This window comes from Dipodomys spectabilis, unplaced genomic scaffold, assembly GCF_019054845.1.
Source record: "Dipodomys spectabilis isolate Male_0828 unplaced genomic scaffold, ASM1905484v1 ptg000145l, whole genome shotgun sequence".
NCBI lineage: Eukaryota > Metazoa > Chordata > Mammalia > Rodentia > Heteromyidae > Dipodomys > Dipodomys spectabilis.
In genome coordinates this window covers 17701640-17719128 of record NW_024870822.1, presented here as the reverse complement: position 1 = coordinate 17719128, position 17489 = coordinate 17701640, and the positions used below count along the sequence as shown (strand labels likewise).

General features: G+C 37.3%; 1 protein-coding gene across 2 annotated transcripts in view; it reads right to left on the bottom strand.

Moving 5' to 3' along the window:
- The window catches only part of Pik3c2a (phosphatidylinositol-4-phosphate 3-kinase catalytic subunit type 2 alpha), a 105843-nt gene that overhangs the window by 34148 nt on the left and 54206 nt on the right, over positions 1-17489 (bottom strand). For both annotated transcript variants that reach the window (XM_042691321.1, XM_042691319.1), the window contains exons 7-13: positions 16858-16937; positions 16671-16734; positions 12604-12747; positions 10543-10591; positions 10251-10461; positions 6791-6913; positions 3967-4134 (exon numbers count right to left, since the gene is read on the bottom strand). In XM_042691321.1, the coding sequence (XP_042547255.1) occupies positions 3967-4134; positions 6791-6913; positions 10251-10461; positions 10543-10591; positions 12604-12747; positions 16671-16734; positions 16858-16937 (839 nt within the window). The remainder of the gene's footprint in view (positions 1-3966; positions 4135-6790; positions 6914-10250; positions 10462-10542; positions 10592-12603; positions 12748-16670; positions 16735-16857; positions 16938-17489) is intronic.

Sequence of the window (17489 nt, the reverse complement as noted above, 5' to 3'; positions counted from 1 at the left end):
AAACAATGGGGTTGCTAGAAACAATCCAAGCAAAATCCAACACTTGCACCTAGTTGATACCTTTGGGGAAGAAGAGCAGTAGGGGATGTTTTGACTCAAAGCCTCATGTGTATTACCTGTGTTAGCTTTTAGACTTGTAACATCACATATGTAACTCTCAAAGTCTAAAGCATTTCCCTATCTGATATCTCTCCTCTCTCTCTCTCTCTTTTCCTGGTAATGGGGCTTGAATTCTGGGCTTGGGCACCGTCCCTGCGCTCTTCAGCTCAAGGTGAGCACTCTACTCCTTGAGCAACAGAACCACTTCTGGTTTTCTGGTAGTTAATTGGAGATAAGAGTCTCATGGACTTTCCTGCCTGGGCTGGCTTTGAACCATGATCCTCAGATCTCAGCCTCTTGAGTAGCTAGGATTACAGGTGTGAGCCACTGGTACCTGACTTTCTTTTCTTTTTCTACCCCTTGGTATTTGTTCAAAATTCAGGCTTTCTGTATGTAGAATTTACAATAGCCTGAATTTTGCCGATTACATATTTCTGGTATATTCAGGGGGTTTAGTTTTTTTGTTTTGATTTTTAATTCTCATTTGCAGGGCTGAGGATGGAACTGAGAGCCTAATACATGCTAGGCAAGAACTTAAAAACTAAGTCATGCCTCCAACCTCTCCAGTGTTGTTCAACAAAAACTCTTGTATTTTCTTTTTTCTTTCTTTCTTTTTTTTGGTCAGTCATGGGGCTTGACTGACCTGGGAGCTGTCCCTCAGCTCTTCAGCTCAAGGCTAGCACTCTACCACTTGAGCCACAGCGCCACTTCTGTTTTCTGGTGGTTAATTGGAGATAAGAATCTCATGGACTTTCCTGCCCAGGCTGGCTTTGAACCATGATTCTCAGATCTCAGCCTCCTGAGTAGTTAGGATTACAGGTATGAGCCACTGGGGTCCAGCTAAACAGAAATATTTTAAAGAGAACTGGAAGACCAGGTTTACTGGTGTTATCTGATTACAAAGAGTTATCTGAACCAGATCATTAAACACTTTGTTTATATTTTTGCATATAAAATTTTCCCTTTTAATATATTTATCAAGTGTCAAGACCTAACATGAAAAAAAAATCTAACAGGACCTTAGGTGACTATATTATTTTACAGAATTGAACTTAACACCATTCATTCACTCACTTATTTTATTCTTTTTATTTGTTTGTGTTGGTACTGAGGCTTGAACTTGGGGCCTGGATGGTGTTCCTGAGTTTTGCTCAAGGCTGGTGCTTATCACTTGAGCCACAGCTCCACTTCAGGCTTTCTGGTGGTTAACTGGAGATAAGAGTCTCACTTTCCTGCCTAGGTAAGCTGCAAACCAGGATCCTCATATCTCAGTCTCCTAAGGATTACAGTAATGAGCCATTTGTACCCTACTTTATTCATTATTTAATGGTAGTGCTAATGTGAACTACTGAAAAATCTAATAGAAGTCAACAATCTTTCACTTTATTATTTCTTGAATTATGAAAGGATGTTATTCATTTGAAAAATCATTTATATGCAGCCAGGCACTGGTGGCTCACATAACATATGTAAGGCTAGCTACTCATTAGTCTTAATATCTGAGGATGTGGTTCACTGCCAGCCCAGGCAGGAAAGTCCTTGAGGCTTTTTTTTTTTTTTGCCAGTTCTAGGGTTTGAATTCACCTGGGCACTGTCCTTGAGCTTCTTTTGCTTAAGGCTAACACTTTACCACTTGAGCCACAGAACCACTTCTGGCTTTTCTGTTTATGTGGTACTGAGGAATTAAACCCAGGGCTTCATGCATGTTAGGCAAGCACTCTACCACTAAGCCACATTCCCAGTCCCTTGAGACTCTTATCTTCAATAAACCACTCAGGAAAAAAAAAAAAAAAGTCATTTATAGGTGGGCATGGTGGCTCATGTTTGTAATCCCTTCAATTTAGGGAGGGGGAAATCAAACTTTTCACCCTGGGTAAAAATGCCAAACCATACTAGAAAAATAACAAAAAGCAAGGGATTCCAGGGGGAGACCTGAATAGTAAACCACCTGCCCAGCAAATTCAGGGCCCTGAGTTCAAACCCCAGTACCATTAAAAAACAAAAACCAACAACAACAAAAAATTTATTATCAGACAACAGAAACGGTTTAAAAAAAAAAAGAAGTGGTTCTATAATTAAGCAAAATCCCCCAGCACCCCCAAAAGGATGTTTTTCAAAACTAGGGTATTTACAAAAATTAAAATTAATTTTCTCACAGTTACTCTCTCACACAAACTTACTAAAAAAGGTGAAAACAAATCTCTTTCATGGGGCCAATGATACCAGTATATTCTATTTTAGCAAACTAATGAATTATATTTAGGAAGATATCATTAAGAGTAATCCTTTCACCTACTATCTTGTACTTTCCTCTAGCCTTTGATGGTTCAGAATTATAACAGGTGCCAAGTAAAATTTCAAACTTTCAAAAAGTTTCCTTTCCTGCCTCAAGTATGAGGAAAGTGTAAAAAAAAGCAAGAAAATATATACCAGTTATTGCAATTTAAGTGAGAAACAGAACAAAATTTGTGAAGATACAACTTCAAGTAATGATTACTGGAAAACCAAATGGTGTGCTTGCCACTTAAGAAATGGGAAGTAGGATTAGATTCATAGGATTATTTTGTTCTTAATATTATACTGCTTTTTGTTTGTTTTTTATTTTATTTTTTTTGGGGGGTCCGGTTGTGGGGCCTGAACTCTGGGCCTGGGCGCTGTCCCTCAGCTCTTCAGCTCAAGGCTAGCGCTCTACCACTTGAGCCACCTTCCCAGCCCTGTTTGTTTTTTAAAACAGGGTCTCAGTATGTAGCCCAGAATAGCCTCATGACTCCTGGGATATACAGGAGGTCATCACAATGCCCAGATTAAATTATTTTTATACTAAAAAGATTCATTATCCCATCACTTCTCAAACTATCCTATGAAACACAATGTCTCCAAATATTCTAGAGAAACCAGAAAGTATCATGGTATCTAGCAGATTTGGGAATGTCAATATAGGATAATATTCAAGAAGCCTCACCCAGGAGTCATATCAACCAGCTCAAATCTCACTTCTATTATGAAGAACAAGTAAAGCCTTTAGCCTCTGTATTTTGTTTCTCCTCTCTGTTATTCCTTTAAGATGACATTACTAAGGGCTGGGAATGTGGTTTAGTAGTAGATTGCTTGCCTAGCATGCACAAAATCCTGGGTTCAATTCCTCAGCACCACATAAACACCACCAACAACAACAAAAATGGAAGTGGCACTGTGTCTCAAGTGGTACAGTCCAAGACTGGCAAAAAAAAAAAAAACATTAATATCCCAATAGCTATCTGCCTAGGTTGGTCTCCAAATTGCAAACTTCCTTGTCTTAGCTTACCAAGTACTGTTTTTTCAGGTTCATGCCACCATGTTTAAATCTTCTGAGCTTTAATAGTATCATTTGTACTTAAGGGTAGGAAAACAGAATCCTGAAATAGGTTTCTGCACATAGAGGGGATATCTTTGAAGATTAAAGCCAAGGGGCCTATAACAATTTCTAATTTGTCCAATAAAGAGAATTAATGAAGACAGTAATATATAACTGTATTCTCTCTAAAATGAGAAGGGTAGAAAAAGAATGAAAAGAGGAAGAGTTCTTATATTAATATCAAGGAAACTGATAAGAGCATATTATTATGTCAACAATATAGTACTTTACAGAAACAATCATTAGTTACTGCTTTTCTCCTCGAATAGTGAGTGGCAAATAATGTTCTGCAAACCCAGACATTATAGAAATACTATAACAGAATAATTGGTTTCCTCTGCTCTCTATCTTTGAGCTTATTTCCTTTATATTACAACTAAAAGGCTGATGTTTATTTTTAGTTCTGTCCTCCAGATAATTCTGATGTGCAGATGTGCCAGAGTACACCCCAATCACAATTCATCATTACTTACCGTTTAAAGTCAAAAAGAGGTAAAGAAACTCTGCCCAAAGCTTCCGGCCCCTTTCTCTGCTTATTAGAATCAGGTGAACTTCCACTGCTCTGATTTAAAATTCCAAAAAGAGTAAGATGAAGAAGTGATTCTAATGGCAATTGTGATATCTGGATGGGAAAAATGATTCTATGGGGAAAATGTATCAACAGAAAAAACAGATTAGATGTTTGAGTGTGAAATTAATTTTTTAATGAGATTGACAGTTTTAAATATTTCATTTGACTTACCAAATAATCTTTAACTCAAGTAATCTATAGTTAATGAGTAAATTTGGTTAACCTGTACTGTTAAAAATCTTAAACAATTTCATTATCAGCATGGAATTTCTTTTTTTTTTTTTTTTATTTCTTTTTTTTTTTTTTTTAGTCCGGTCTTGGGGCCTGAACTCTGGGCCTAGGCACGGTCCCTCAGCTCTTCAGCTCAAGGCTAGTGCTTTACCACTTGAGCCACAGTGCCACTTCCGGCTTTTTTCTTTTTGCTTATGTGGTGTTGAGGAATCGAACCCAGGGCCTCATGCATGCAAGGCAAGCGCTCTACCACTGAGCAACCTTCCCAGCCCCTGGAATTTCAAACTGTAACATTTCTTTCTACAAAAATTTACTGATTTATTTACTTAAGATTTGCTGTGTCAATATCCAGGCAAAATTAGTCATTTTTATTGTGTTTGAGACAAACTAGAGGGCTGGGAAGTTGGCTCAGTGGTAGAGCGCTTGCCTTGCATGCTCGAGGCCCTGGGTTCGATTCCTCAGCACCACATAAGCAAAAAGAAAAAAGCCGGAAGTGGCGCTGTGGCTCAAGTGGTAGAGTGCTAGCCTTGAGCTGAAGAGCTGAGGGACAGTGCCCAGGCCCAGAGTTCAGGCCCCACGACCAGACCCAAAAAAAAAAGACAAACTAGATGAATGTTTATGAATGATTCTGTTTTGGTATTGAGAATTTACATACACACATAAAATAGACACATGTGCTTACTGATGTACTTTTTCCCCTAAGCCTGAAAGCACACAGTGGTCACTCGAGAGATCATGTGTTTAAAATAAAGTGACAGGGGGCTGGGAAGGTGGCTCAGTGGTAGAGCGCTTGCCTTGCATGCATCAGGCCCTGGGTTCGATTCCCCAGCACCACATAAGCAAAAAGAAAAACAGCTGGAAGTGGTGCTGTGGTTCAAGTGGTAGAGCGCTAGCCTTGAGCTGAAGAGCTGAGGGACAGCGCCCAGGCCCAGAGTTCAGGCCCCACGACTGGACCCACAAAAAAAAAAAAAAAAAGAAGAGACAGTGTTTATGCTATATGTATTTGTATTATTTTTTATTATTTTGATTACTTTGATGGATACATACTATTTTTATAATCCAACAAATAATAAAAACAGGAAACCACTTAATAAGAAACAATAGTAAAAAGTTGTGCAGCTGCTTATTTACCTAAATAATAGAGTATCCTTAGTTTAAAACAGTATTTAAAAATACTAACTCTATAAAAATAGCATATTGTACAGATTTTTAGTTTGGTATCTATTAAGTTGGATTCCTATATAGCATTATAGAATACTGCTACAAATGTATTGCTACACACACACATATATATACTGCTTTCTAAAGGAGTAACTGTCAAGAGTCACTTGTAAATTTGCATTTTAAACTTCCTTGTAAATTTACTTTTAACTTCTTTTAATTAGGAAGAATAATCAGCATGTGAGTGCAATTTAATAATATGTAGAATTAAGTCACTATTTAGTACCTTTTCTTTTTTGGAGAATGGAGGGGAATACTGAGGTTGAATTCAGGAACAAGGGCTTGCTAGGCAGTGTTCTTCTACTTGAGTCTTATCTGCAGGCTTCTTGCCTCTTGTTATTTTTTATTTCTTGTTGGCCATGGGGCTTGAACTCTGGGCCTGGGCACTGTCCCTCAATACTTCAGCTCAAGGCAAGTGCTCTACTTGAGCCACAGCACCACTTCGTTTTCTGGTGGTTAATTGGAGATAAGAGTCTCACGGACTTTTCCTGCCCTGGCTGGCTTTGAACAGCAATCCTAGATCTCAGCCTCCTGAGTACCTAGGATTACAGGTGTTGAGCCATCGGTGCCAGGCTTGCCTCTTGTTATTTTAAAAATAGGTCTGGAGTTTCTGTCCCTGCCAGAGTGGACTAAGGTTCTATTTACACATTCTGTGGAGCTGAGGTGACAAGTGTGTGCCCCCATATCCAGTTTTTAATTGGTTATGAAAGAGTCGCATGAACTTTTTGCCTGGGCTGGCCAAAAACAGAGATTCTCTCAATTTCCACCTTCTAACTAGTTAGGATTACAGGTCTGAGCTATCATGCCTGATGTATTTCAGATTTTTTTTAAAGTAAGAATTTCAATGTTTTCTTTTGTTTTTGTTTTTGTTTTTTTTGTCGGTCGTGGGGCTTGAACTCTGGGCCTGGGTACTGTCCCTCAGCTCTTCAGCTCAAGGAGAGCGCTCTACCACTAGAGCTACAGTGCCACTTCCGGTTTTCTGGTGGTTTACTGGAGATAGGAGTCTCACGGTCTCTCCTGCCCGGGCTGGCTTTGAACCGCGATCCTCAGATCTCAGCATCCTGAGTAGACAGGATTACAGGCGTGAGCCACCAGCGCCCGGCTAAGAATTTCAATGTTTTCTATAGAACTATATCTAGAAGATGCCTTAAGATATCAGCAAAAATTAAATGAAATTTAATTGAAATGGCAATAAAAATTAAAGTGAAGATATACACATTGAAAAAAAGAATAAGGCATACTGGAATAATTTAAAAGCCAAAAATTTCACTTACAGTTCATCCCATTTAATAAGATAGAAGAAATTCTTATAAGTGCCAACCTTCTTTGATTGAATGGGTTTAAAAAGATCCTTTCCATTGTGAGACAGGGAACATATCAAGTAGTATTTTTCATAACTGAGGGAAAAAAAACAGTAGTTTTGTTTCTATCTTGATAACACAAATTAGCTAACTAATAAAAATATATCAAAAGTTTTCCCCACAAATGGCTCATATACAAAATGCCCTGATCACTATTCCTTTGAATTAAAAAAAAATCCACTGCTTTTTAAATTTTTCACTACTTTTTAAATTAAAAAAATTAACCACTGTAGATTCTATGAAAATAGAAAAATGGTATAGCAAATGGAGGAGAGAGAGGAATACAGGTCCCTAACTGCCATTCTCAAGGGTGCTATGATGACACCAGCTGGACAATTTCAATGTTGTATTTGGTTATTTACTACCTTCAACTTTCAATTGAGTGACAATGAAAAATATATTTATTTGTTGCATGTAAATTCTAAAAAGAAAAGAGTACAAAGCAGTATTTAATATTTTTTTTACAGGTGCTGTTTTCCTTAGCTCAGCTATTTTAACTAGAATCAGTTAGGCCTATCAATTGTGCCTGACTCAATAGGGCTAATCATGCTAGTGTATTGGGACATTTACATCCACAGGGACAGATGCTGCTGTGTTCTCTCATTAGACAGTACTGACTTAGCTAAATTGCTGGAAGTAGAGCTGGGATTGATGGAGAAAGGCAAGAGTCTTGGGTTCTACTTGTATTTTAACTTACAGATTTATAGGATAGTTACTCTATTCATTATATCATATATTTATGAGTCTAAAAATATTTCAAACTCAAACTCATTGGCTCATAAAATAGCCCAGCTAACTAGATGATCATATTTCTTAAAAACTTCCTTGTGTCAATTAAGTTCATATTTATTTTAATTTTCTTTCCATCTGAATTATCCATTTTTTAGTACTATCTTCTAATGGGTATTTTTCTCATTATTGTGTCCCTACATTTATTTGTGTGTCTATGTATATGTATGTGTGTGTGCATATGTATATAGGGTAGTAGTAAAATAGTATCTCAGACAACAGTCATAAGAGCTGGGTATGTAGATCAGTGGTAGAATGTTTCACATATGTGAGATCTTAGATTAGATCCCTAGCATAAGAAACCATACACATACAACAAACAAAGCTATAAAATTCTGTGTGCCATGGTGATACACACCTATAATCCCAGAACTCATAAAGCAGAAGCAGGAGGATCACTTAAGCTCTGAAGTTTGAGAACAGGCATAATATGATGAGACCATGTCTCAAAAAATGAAATGAGCTGGTGCCAGTAGCTCACACTTGCAATCCTAGCTACTCAGGAGGCTGAGATCTGAGGATCTTGGTTTCAAGCCAACCTGGGCAAGAAAATCTGTGAGACTCTATATCTCCACTAAACTACCAAAAAAGTCAAAAGTGGAGCTGTGGCTCAAGTGGTAGAGGGCTAGCCTTGAGCAAAAGAAGCTCAGGGACACAGCCCAGGCCCTGAGTTTAAGCCGAAGGATCCCCTCCCCAAAATAAACAAACCAGACACCAGAAGGGACAATTTAAATTTAAGTTCCAGGAACATACTGTTACCTTAGTTACTGCTGAATTCCCAATAATAACAATTCTGCTCACAAAGAGGGCTCAGTAAATATGTATTAAATGATTACCCACTTTCAAGTCACATTTTTATTTTAATATAAATACAAAGCTCAATGTAAATGAAATTTGTTTGGTATCTTTTCACTGAACTTCATTTTATAGCATCAAATGATGATAAATAATTTCAGTACAATATTCTTGTCAGACTTTTCGGTTTATATTAGTCATTCCAAAGACTGAAATATAATATTTGCTATGTCTTAAAGGCATTGATGGAAAAACAATAAAAAAGGAAAAGCCCTTTAAAAACAATAAAAAAAAAAAAAAAAAAGGAAAGCCATTCAATAGAAGCTAGGCAGGGTGCCTGCCTAATCTTAGATCCTGGCAGACTGATGAAGAAGAATCATGAGTCTAAGGCCAACCTGAGTTACAAAGTAAGTTCATGACCAGCCTTAGCTATAATAAGACCTTGCATAAAAAATACTGGAGCTGGGCTGGGAAGGTGGCTCAGTGGTAGAGCGCTTGCCTTGCATGCATCAGGCCCTGGGTTCGATTCCTCAGCACCACATAAGCAAAAAGAAAAAAGCCAGAAGTGGTGCTGTGGCTCAAGTGGTAGAGCGCTAGCTTTGAGCTGAAAAGCTGAGGGACAGCGGCCAGGCCCAGAGTTCAGGCCCCACAACTGGACCAAAAAACAAAACAAAAAATACTGGAGCTATAATGTAAGTCAATGGGATATCATTTGCCTAGAACACACAAGGCCTTAGTTTTAATCATCAGCACCACCTCCTCCCCACCCCACCCCCGCCAAAAAAAAATTAAAAAGCAACAACAAAAAGTAATAGCAAATCAATAAAAATATACATATATGTTCTTAGATGGACACTGGTGGCTCACACCTATAATCCCAGCTACTCAGGATGCTAAAATCTGAGGATCAACATGCAAATAACAACCCAAGCAGATGAATCTAGGAACACTTACCTCCAACTAACTGGCAAAAAGATGGGATTGGAGGCATGGCTCAAGAAATAAAGCTCTCAGCTGTGAGCAAAAAAAGCCATACAAAGCCAGGTACTGGTGGCTCACACCTGTAAGCCTAGCTACCTAGGAGGCTGAGATCTGAGAATCACTGTTTGAAGCCCATCAGGATAGAAAAGTCCACGTGAGACTTATCTCCAATTAACTACTCAAAAACCACAAGTGGAGCTGTGGCTCAAAGTGGTAGAGTACTAGCCTTGAACAGAAGAGCTCAGGGATAGCACACCCAGGCCCTGAGTTCAAGCCTCACAACTTCCAAAACAAAAAACAAAAATTGCCAAACAAGAGCCAGAGATCTGGACTTCAAGCTTCATTACTTACATACATACATACATACATACATACATACACATACACACACACACCAACAACAAAGCAAACAAACAAAATAGGTGCTCTAAGAGAATTCAGAGATTAACAATGAGTAAGCTGTAAATGAAAGAGAGGAACAGAAAAGTTGTGAAATGTAGTCTTATCTATTGATTCTAAGTAATCTAGTTCTAAAGGAAAAGCAGAAAAATGAGCAATCTTGGTAACAATTGTTCTGTAAGATTTCTGCTGTGTTTTTCTGCTTATTTTGTAGGTACAAGTGATACTTTTAACTGTAATGCTTTAATGGCTTCAAGCACATCTATTAATTTTTATAAAAACCCAAAAAGTGTCTAGTTATCTTTGTTATTATCCATTCAAAGACTCAAATAATAGTGATTACTGCCATTTGGTGAAATTATGAGTAACTGTTAGATAAAGCTGTGTCTATTTTCTTTTAAACACTTACTTTGATACCCAGTTATTTGAAATTCCATGTGCAGCAAAAATAGTAAACTGCAGCTGTTCTGTTGTAGTCCAAGCTTCCTTGATGCTCCTGCTACTTGAGGAACAGTCTTCTGGATTCTTACTAGAATTTGCATGAAGTCTGAGAAGATCATAAATTGCTGCAGTTAATTGGTCCATGCATAACTGAATAGGATTTTCCTGACTCAATGAGCCTAGATTGAAAGAAAATGTTAATGTAATTCTCTGGTAAAGCAATAATTATTACTAAAATTTTTAAAAATCTAAAGACATACCCTTATTTGAGTTTTTGCTAGTATCTCCTCCTCCAGATAGTGGTGTCACCTGCATATATACATACACACATATATATATCAATTAGTCAGAAATTGCCCATTATATAATATAAAATGTTTACCTTTATCTTTGATATATGTAATTAAATTCTATGTCAAAGAAACTCTTGTCAGGGAAAACTTTCAATTCTCAGGGGATACTTTTCTTAAGTGTCTGAAAGTTAATAAACAGTAAGTAAAACGTGCAAAAGAAAGGAAAAACACCAAACTAGTAAACAGATGATGTATAAATTCAAGAAAATCAAGGAACTGGAAATCACTACAAAATGTCATAAACGTAAAACATGACTTGTTAAATGAATCAAGCTATTAATTTTAATAATTGAATTATTAAAACTTAATTCATTAAATTTAATTAAGTTTTAATTAGAAATTAAGAAGTAAATATAAAACTTTTTTCTCGTATCATAAGAACATAAAGAAATTAATCTAGAATTCTACTTAAATAGTAATTCAAGAAAACAAACTATTTATTTATTTATTTATTTAGTGATGGTCCCAGAGCTTAACTGCAGGGCCTGAATGCTGTCCAGAGCTTTTTCTGCTCAAGGCTAGTGCCCTACCAGTTGCTTGAGTCACAGCTCCACTTCCAGCTTTTTTGGTAGTTAATGGGAGGTAAAAGTCTCACAATTTCCTGCCCAGGCTTGGCTTAGAACTATGATTCTCAGATCTCAGCCTCCTGAGTAGCTAGGCTTACAGGCACAAGCTAACAAGAACTGATAAAACATAATTATTATTAAAGTTGAGCTCCACTCCCACCTACTCCTTTACCCAATAAATGAGAAAATGAATGAATATATCTCAGACAACATGAGGACCTATGTTTGTTGACAACTTCCAACTAATCTCATATATTTTTAATTTATAAAAAAAGGCATATAAGAAAGAAAGAGGGGGGCTGGGAAGGTGGCTCAGTGGTAGAGTGCTTGCCTTGCATGCATGAAGCCCTGGGTTTGATTCCTCAGCACCACATATGCAAAAAGAAAAAAGCCGGAAGTGGCACTGTAGCTCAAGTGGTAGAGCGCTAGCCTTGAGCTGAAGAGCTGAAGGACAGTGCCCAGGCCCAGAGTTCAGGCCCCACGACTGGATCCCCCCCCCCCCCCAAAAAAGAAAGAAAGAAAGAAAGAGGATCCAACTCCCAATTTCTACATACCATATGAATGGATCTCTCTGAGAAATGAGTGGACCAAGATACCATACAGAAACTGAAGAATATACTATCTACACATTTTTTCCTTCCTTTAAAATTAAAGTGACTTGTGAGACTCATCTTTTTTTCATCCAATCAGAGATAATAAACATATCTATGAACACAATTTATCTAAACCCCCTGCCATGGAAATAACATGATGCAAAGCGCACGCGCATGCGTGCGTGTGTGTGTGTGTTGGTCCTGGGGCTTGAACTGAGGGCCTGGGCACTGTCCCTGAGGTGTTTTGCTCAAGGCTAACACTCTATTAACTTAAGCCATAGCCACCTCCAGCTTTTCGGTAGTTAATTAGAGTCTCATAGACTTTCTGGGCTGGCTTTGAACTGCAATCCTCAGATCTTAGCCTCCTGAGTAGCTAGGATTACAGGTGTGAGTCACTGGCATTCTTACTTGAGACAGAGATTTTATTAAAGTCAAACATACAACAAACATATGACAGAACATACAATGGACATTTCCATTAAGAAGATATGGTAGCTGGCTATTACCTTATAGGGTCTCTAAATTCAGTACTACCTTATACCTCCAACCAATTTAGATATGCTAGAGGTCCTGCTTTTACACTTAACGGTTTCATAGTTTAGCTCCCACCCATTTGATATTAGCTCTCAAAGAACTCTTTCAAGAAATCCCTCACCTACTGAAGGAAGTCACTGAATCGACTCAAAAGTAACAGTCAAAGTTAAAACGGTATTATTTTGTTTACCAGAAAGCAAAAAAATCTTCCAGTTTAAGCAAGTTGTGTCCACTTAAAAATACTTACATTAAAATACTTACATAAAAATACTTACATTAGCACTTTTACTCCGTGGAAGGTTAACTGCTCGCTTTAGCTTCTTTACTGATTCTGTAATGGCAGGAGTCTCTATGCCATCTAAAGCACTACAGATCTTTCTTACAGCTTTAATTACTTGATCTATGGCTCGGTGCTGGTTCTTTTAAAAATAAAATAAAACAGTACTGGATAAATTATTTTATATTAATAAATTTGTTATTGTGAAAATACCGTACAGAGGGGTTACAGTTACATGAGCAAGGTAATGAATACATTTCTTATCAAGCATTGTTGCCTCCTCCTGTTTCCCCTTCCCATCCCTGCCCTCCCATCTCCCCCCACCAGTGGCTTGCAGTTCTATGATTTACTAAAAGAAATTAAACTAAGGCTTGGTTAATTTTCACTTTGACAACTATTCATATGCAAATGCTATTAATATCATATTTTAATCAGAAGCAAAAGCAACAATTCAGTAACAAAAAGAAGACAAAATCATTTTTCTAAAAACTAGATTTTGTGTGTGTGCGTCCATGAGTGCCAGTACTAAGGCTTGAATTTAGGGCTTGGACAGTGTTCTTGAAGCTTTTTTGCTAAAGGCTGGCCTCTACTAGTTAAGTCACAGCTCCAAGTCGAGCTTTTTGGTGGTTACTTGGGGATAAGAGTCTCAAGGACTAGGATTCCTGCCCAGGCTGGCTTCAAACCACAAACCTCACAACTCAGCCTCCTGATAGGTATGAGCTAGCAAGATTTACCTTTTTAATTATCTCTCAAGAAAAATTCCATAATGAAAACAACTCTTTCTCCTTCCTATAAAAATATGGTATCAAAAGCTAAGTTCTTAGTCAGGCACCAGCGGCTCATGCCTGTAATCCTACTTAGGAGGCCAAGATCTAAGGATTGCAATTCCATGCCAGCCCAGGCAGGAAAATCTATGAGACTCTTACTTCCAATAAACTGCTCAGAAAAAGCCAGAACTTGAAAAAAAAAAAAAAGTTCTTAAGAGACTGGTCATATAATACTGAGAATAAGTTACTTTCTATATAACCATCAATTTAGATGTCTTATCTCATTAAAAACTTTGCTTGAGGACAATTCTTCTGTAACATTCTATTACAGATGATTTCACCTTGATCCAAAAGTATACAAGTACAAATATAGCGCAAAATTATTTACCTGGTGAAATCTTTTCCACTCTTGTAAGGGATATAATTTCTATAGGTTTTGTTTTTTTTTCAGTCACGGTGCTTGAACTCTGGGCTTGAGCGCTATCTCTCAGCTCTTCAGCTCAAGGCGAGCGCTCTACTGCTTGAACCACAGAACCACTTCGGTTTTCTAGTGGTTATATTGGATAATTGGAGATAAGAGTCTTATGGACTTTCCTGTCCGGGCTGGCTTTGAGCCATAATCCTCAGATTTCAGCCTCCTGAGTAGCTAAGATTACAGGCGTGAGCCACAGGCACCCAGCCATTTCTACAGCTTTTGTTGTTGTAGTTGGTCATATGGCTTGAACTATAGGGGCCTGTGCACTGTCATTGAGCTCTTTTTGTTCAAGGCTAGAGGTCTAACACTTTGAACCACAGTTAGGATTACAGGCATGAGCCACTGACACCCCCAACTTCTACAATTCTATATAGCACAATAGAATAGCTATAGTTAACATAACAACTGTGTATCTCAAATAGCAAGAAGATTCTGAATGTTCCCTATACAAAGAAACACTGGTAGCTATTACCAACTGCCCAGTTCTAATCATTACAACATTTTTACATAGATTGAAATGCCGTAGTACATTCTATAAATATGTACAATTATTATACATCAATTACAAATTTTGAAGGGGTTTTTTTTTGGAGGGGGGGTGGTTGTAGGGCTTGAACTCTGGGCTTTGGCGCTGTCCATGCGTTCTTCGGCTCAAGGCAAGTGCTCTACAGCTTGAGCCATAGTGCCACTTCCAGTTATCTAGTGGTTTACTGGAGGTAAAGAGTCTCACGGAGTTCCCTGCCCAGGCTGGCTTTGAACCATGATCCTAAGATCTCAGTCTCCTGAGTAGCTAGGATTATAGGCAGCGTGAGCTACCGGTACCGGCCTTTAAGTTATTTTTTAAAAAAAGCATTTACATAATACATCTATGGTTAACTATCAGAATTTCACTACACTAAACAGACTATTGCCAGGGAATCCTCCTGCCTTACCTTCCTAAGCAACTGGAACTACTGGCATGCATCACCATGATCAACTTAAAACATTCATATATAATTAACTAATTCATAAAACATTTATTTCAAACTTTTATGCCAAGTACTGTGAAAAAGGCTGAAACTCAGTATATAGCATCCCTTAAAAATTTAAATGTTTCCATTCTTGAGGCTTGGCTACCATAAACTAAATATTCCTTTCACCTAGTTGAAATAAAATCACCTCATTTTCTTAAACATTCAATTATCTCACAGTTCTCAAGACCTGAAGCTGTTTCCTAGATGGTTTTATTCTTTTTAGTAAATAAAGCTTTATTGACCACAACCATAGTAATTTGCTCATGGTATTATTTGTGTCTGTCTTCATATCTTAATAGCAAAAGTTTAACTGCCATTAAATGCCACTTTAATGTACGATAGGGTAAATATAGTTAATAATCTAATACTTCAAAATAGCCATGAGGATTTTGAATGTTCTCTCACAAAGAAAGCATAATGTTTAAGAAATAGATAAGCCAATTACCCTGATTTGATCATTACAAAATATATCATATAAATATGTAAAATAAAAAAAGTTAAAAACAACCCCACACCTGTAAACATAACTACTGAAGGCTTAAGAAAAAATAAATAGTAAGAACTTAATAAGGGATTCAGAAATCCTTCAAGCATAATTCATGGAAATTCTAACAATGAAAGCCTGATTGAAATGGGTTCACAGGAGAATGGGGATATAGGAAATGGAAGCATCAAAACCCAAGGAGAATACAGAGTGTTGTAGTTGATACAAGATTATGTCAACACTTTTATTTTAAAATGAGTTAATATTTTTCTTTTCCAACTGCAATGATTTTCATGATAATCTCATCTAGTCTTATCGCCATAAAAATACCATTCATCAACTAGGCACCAGTGGCTCACGTCTATAATCCTAGCTACTCTGGAGGCTGAGATCTGAGGATCACGGTTGGAAGTCAATACCAGCAAGAAAGTTCATGAGACTCTTTTTTGTTTTTGTCAGTTGTAGGACTTGAACTCAGGGCCTAGGCTCTATCTCTGAGCTTTTCACAAAAGGCTAGCATTCTACCACAAGCATGACTTTTGGTTTTCTGATGGTTAACTGCAGATAAGTTTCACAGGCCCAGAGTTCAGGCCCCACGACCGGATCCAAAAAAAAAAAAAGTTCAGGTCCTGGGTTTGAGCTCCACAACCAATAAAAAAAAAAAGAATTGGCCAAGGTAATATTATATCTAAAGGGCTTTCATAAATAAACTGGACAAGGTATATACTTTCTTGATCTCTCAGTGCATACCTCTGTATTACAGTTATAATGCTGTATTGAAATTTTGCTGTATTAAATTCTCCACTACTAGATTTTCAGTTCTGACAAGCAGTCATTCACTTTCTTAACTTCTCTATCTAGCATACACTAAGCATTCAATAAATGTTTTTTAATTTAAACTGAAAGTATTTCTGTGAGTTAACATTAACATTAATGAGAATTTTGTTCATTAGTAACTTGGTCAGAAAGTAAGACATCACATACAGACAAAAAAAAATACAGTTTTAAAAGTCCTAAAAAATGCAATGCCCAGGGGCTGGGAAGGTGGCTCAGTGGTAGAGCGCTTGCCTTGCATGCATCAGGCCCTGGGTTCGATTCCTCAGCACCACATAAGAAAAAAGAAAAAAGCCAGAAGTAGCACTGTGGCTCAAGCGGTAGAGAGCTAGCCTTGAGCTGAAGAGCTGAGGGACAGCGCCCAGGCCCAGAGTTCAGGCCCCATGACTGGACCCAAAAAAAAAAAAAAAAAAAATGCCCAAACTAGTACTTAAAAAAAAACAGAAACATGAATCTTCAGGTCATTATGCTAAAATGTGAATTAAGGCTTACTTCTGTTTGAAGAGCTAGTTCCACTTGGTTATGATAAGAATCTAACAATTCTTCAACAGGGTGTCTGAAACAAAGAACAGTTATTGTGACTGAAGGATACCATGTATAAAAATGATTATTCAAATGCAAGTAAATATATTCTGAAATAAAGTTTAAAAATCTGCAAGTAATGCTACGTGTTATATACCTTGTCATGACTTCTTTGTAAGGTTTTTCTATTTGATACAGGTACTTGTTTAAATCCACAGGTGTTTCATCATCTTCTGCCTAAACAAACACATATACACAAATATTTACAAAGAATAAAGCAAAAATCTACGCTTTGATCTTTCTATTGCCAAGTTAAATATGTTAGATATAGTTAAGAGAACGATAAAATCTTCAAATTCAAGTAAATTTTTAGAATTGAAGGCAAAATACTATCAAAATTTGTTATGTAGCCAGGTGCCATGGCTCATGTCTATAATCCTAGCTACTTAGGAGGCTGACATCTGAAGATCATGGCAGGAAAAGTCTGTGAGACTCTTATCTCCACTAGGCTATTTAAAAAAAAAAAAGAAAAAGAAAAAAACCCAGAATTGAGCTGTGGCTCAAGTCGTTCAGTGCTAGCCTTGAGCTACGAACAGTGTCAAGGCCCTGAGTTCAAGCCCTAGGACTAGCTTTACACACTTACACCCCCCCCCCATATATATAAAAACAAAATTGGCACAAAAGTGAATCAATATTATGATAAAACTAGAAAATATAAATACTCTTAAGTCTAGTTTCTATTATGTAGATAGCTCTTAAAGCCAAAACCGGGGTAGGGACTAGATGGGA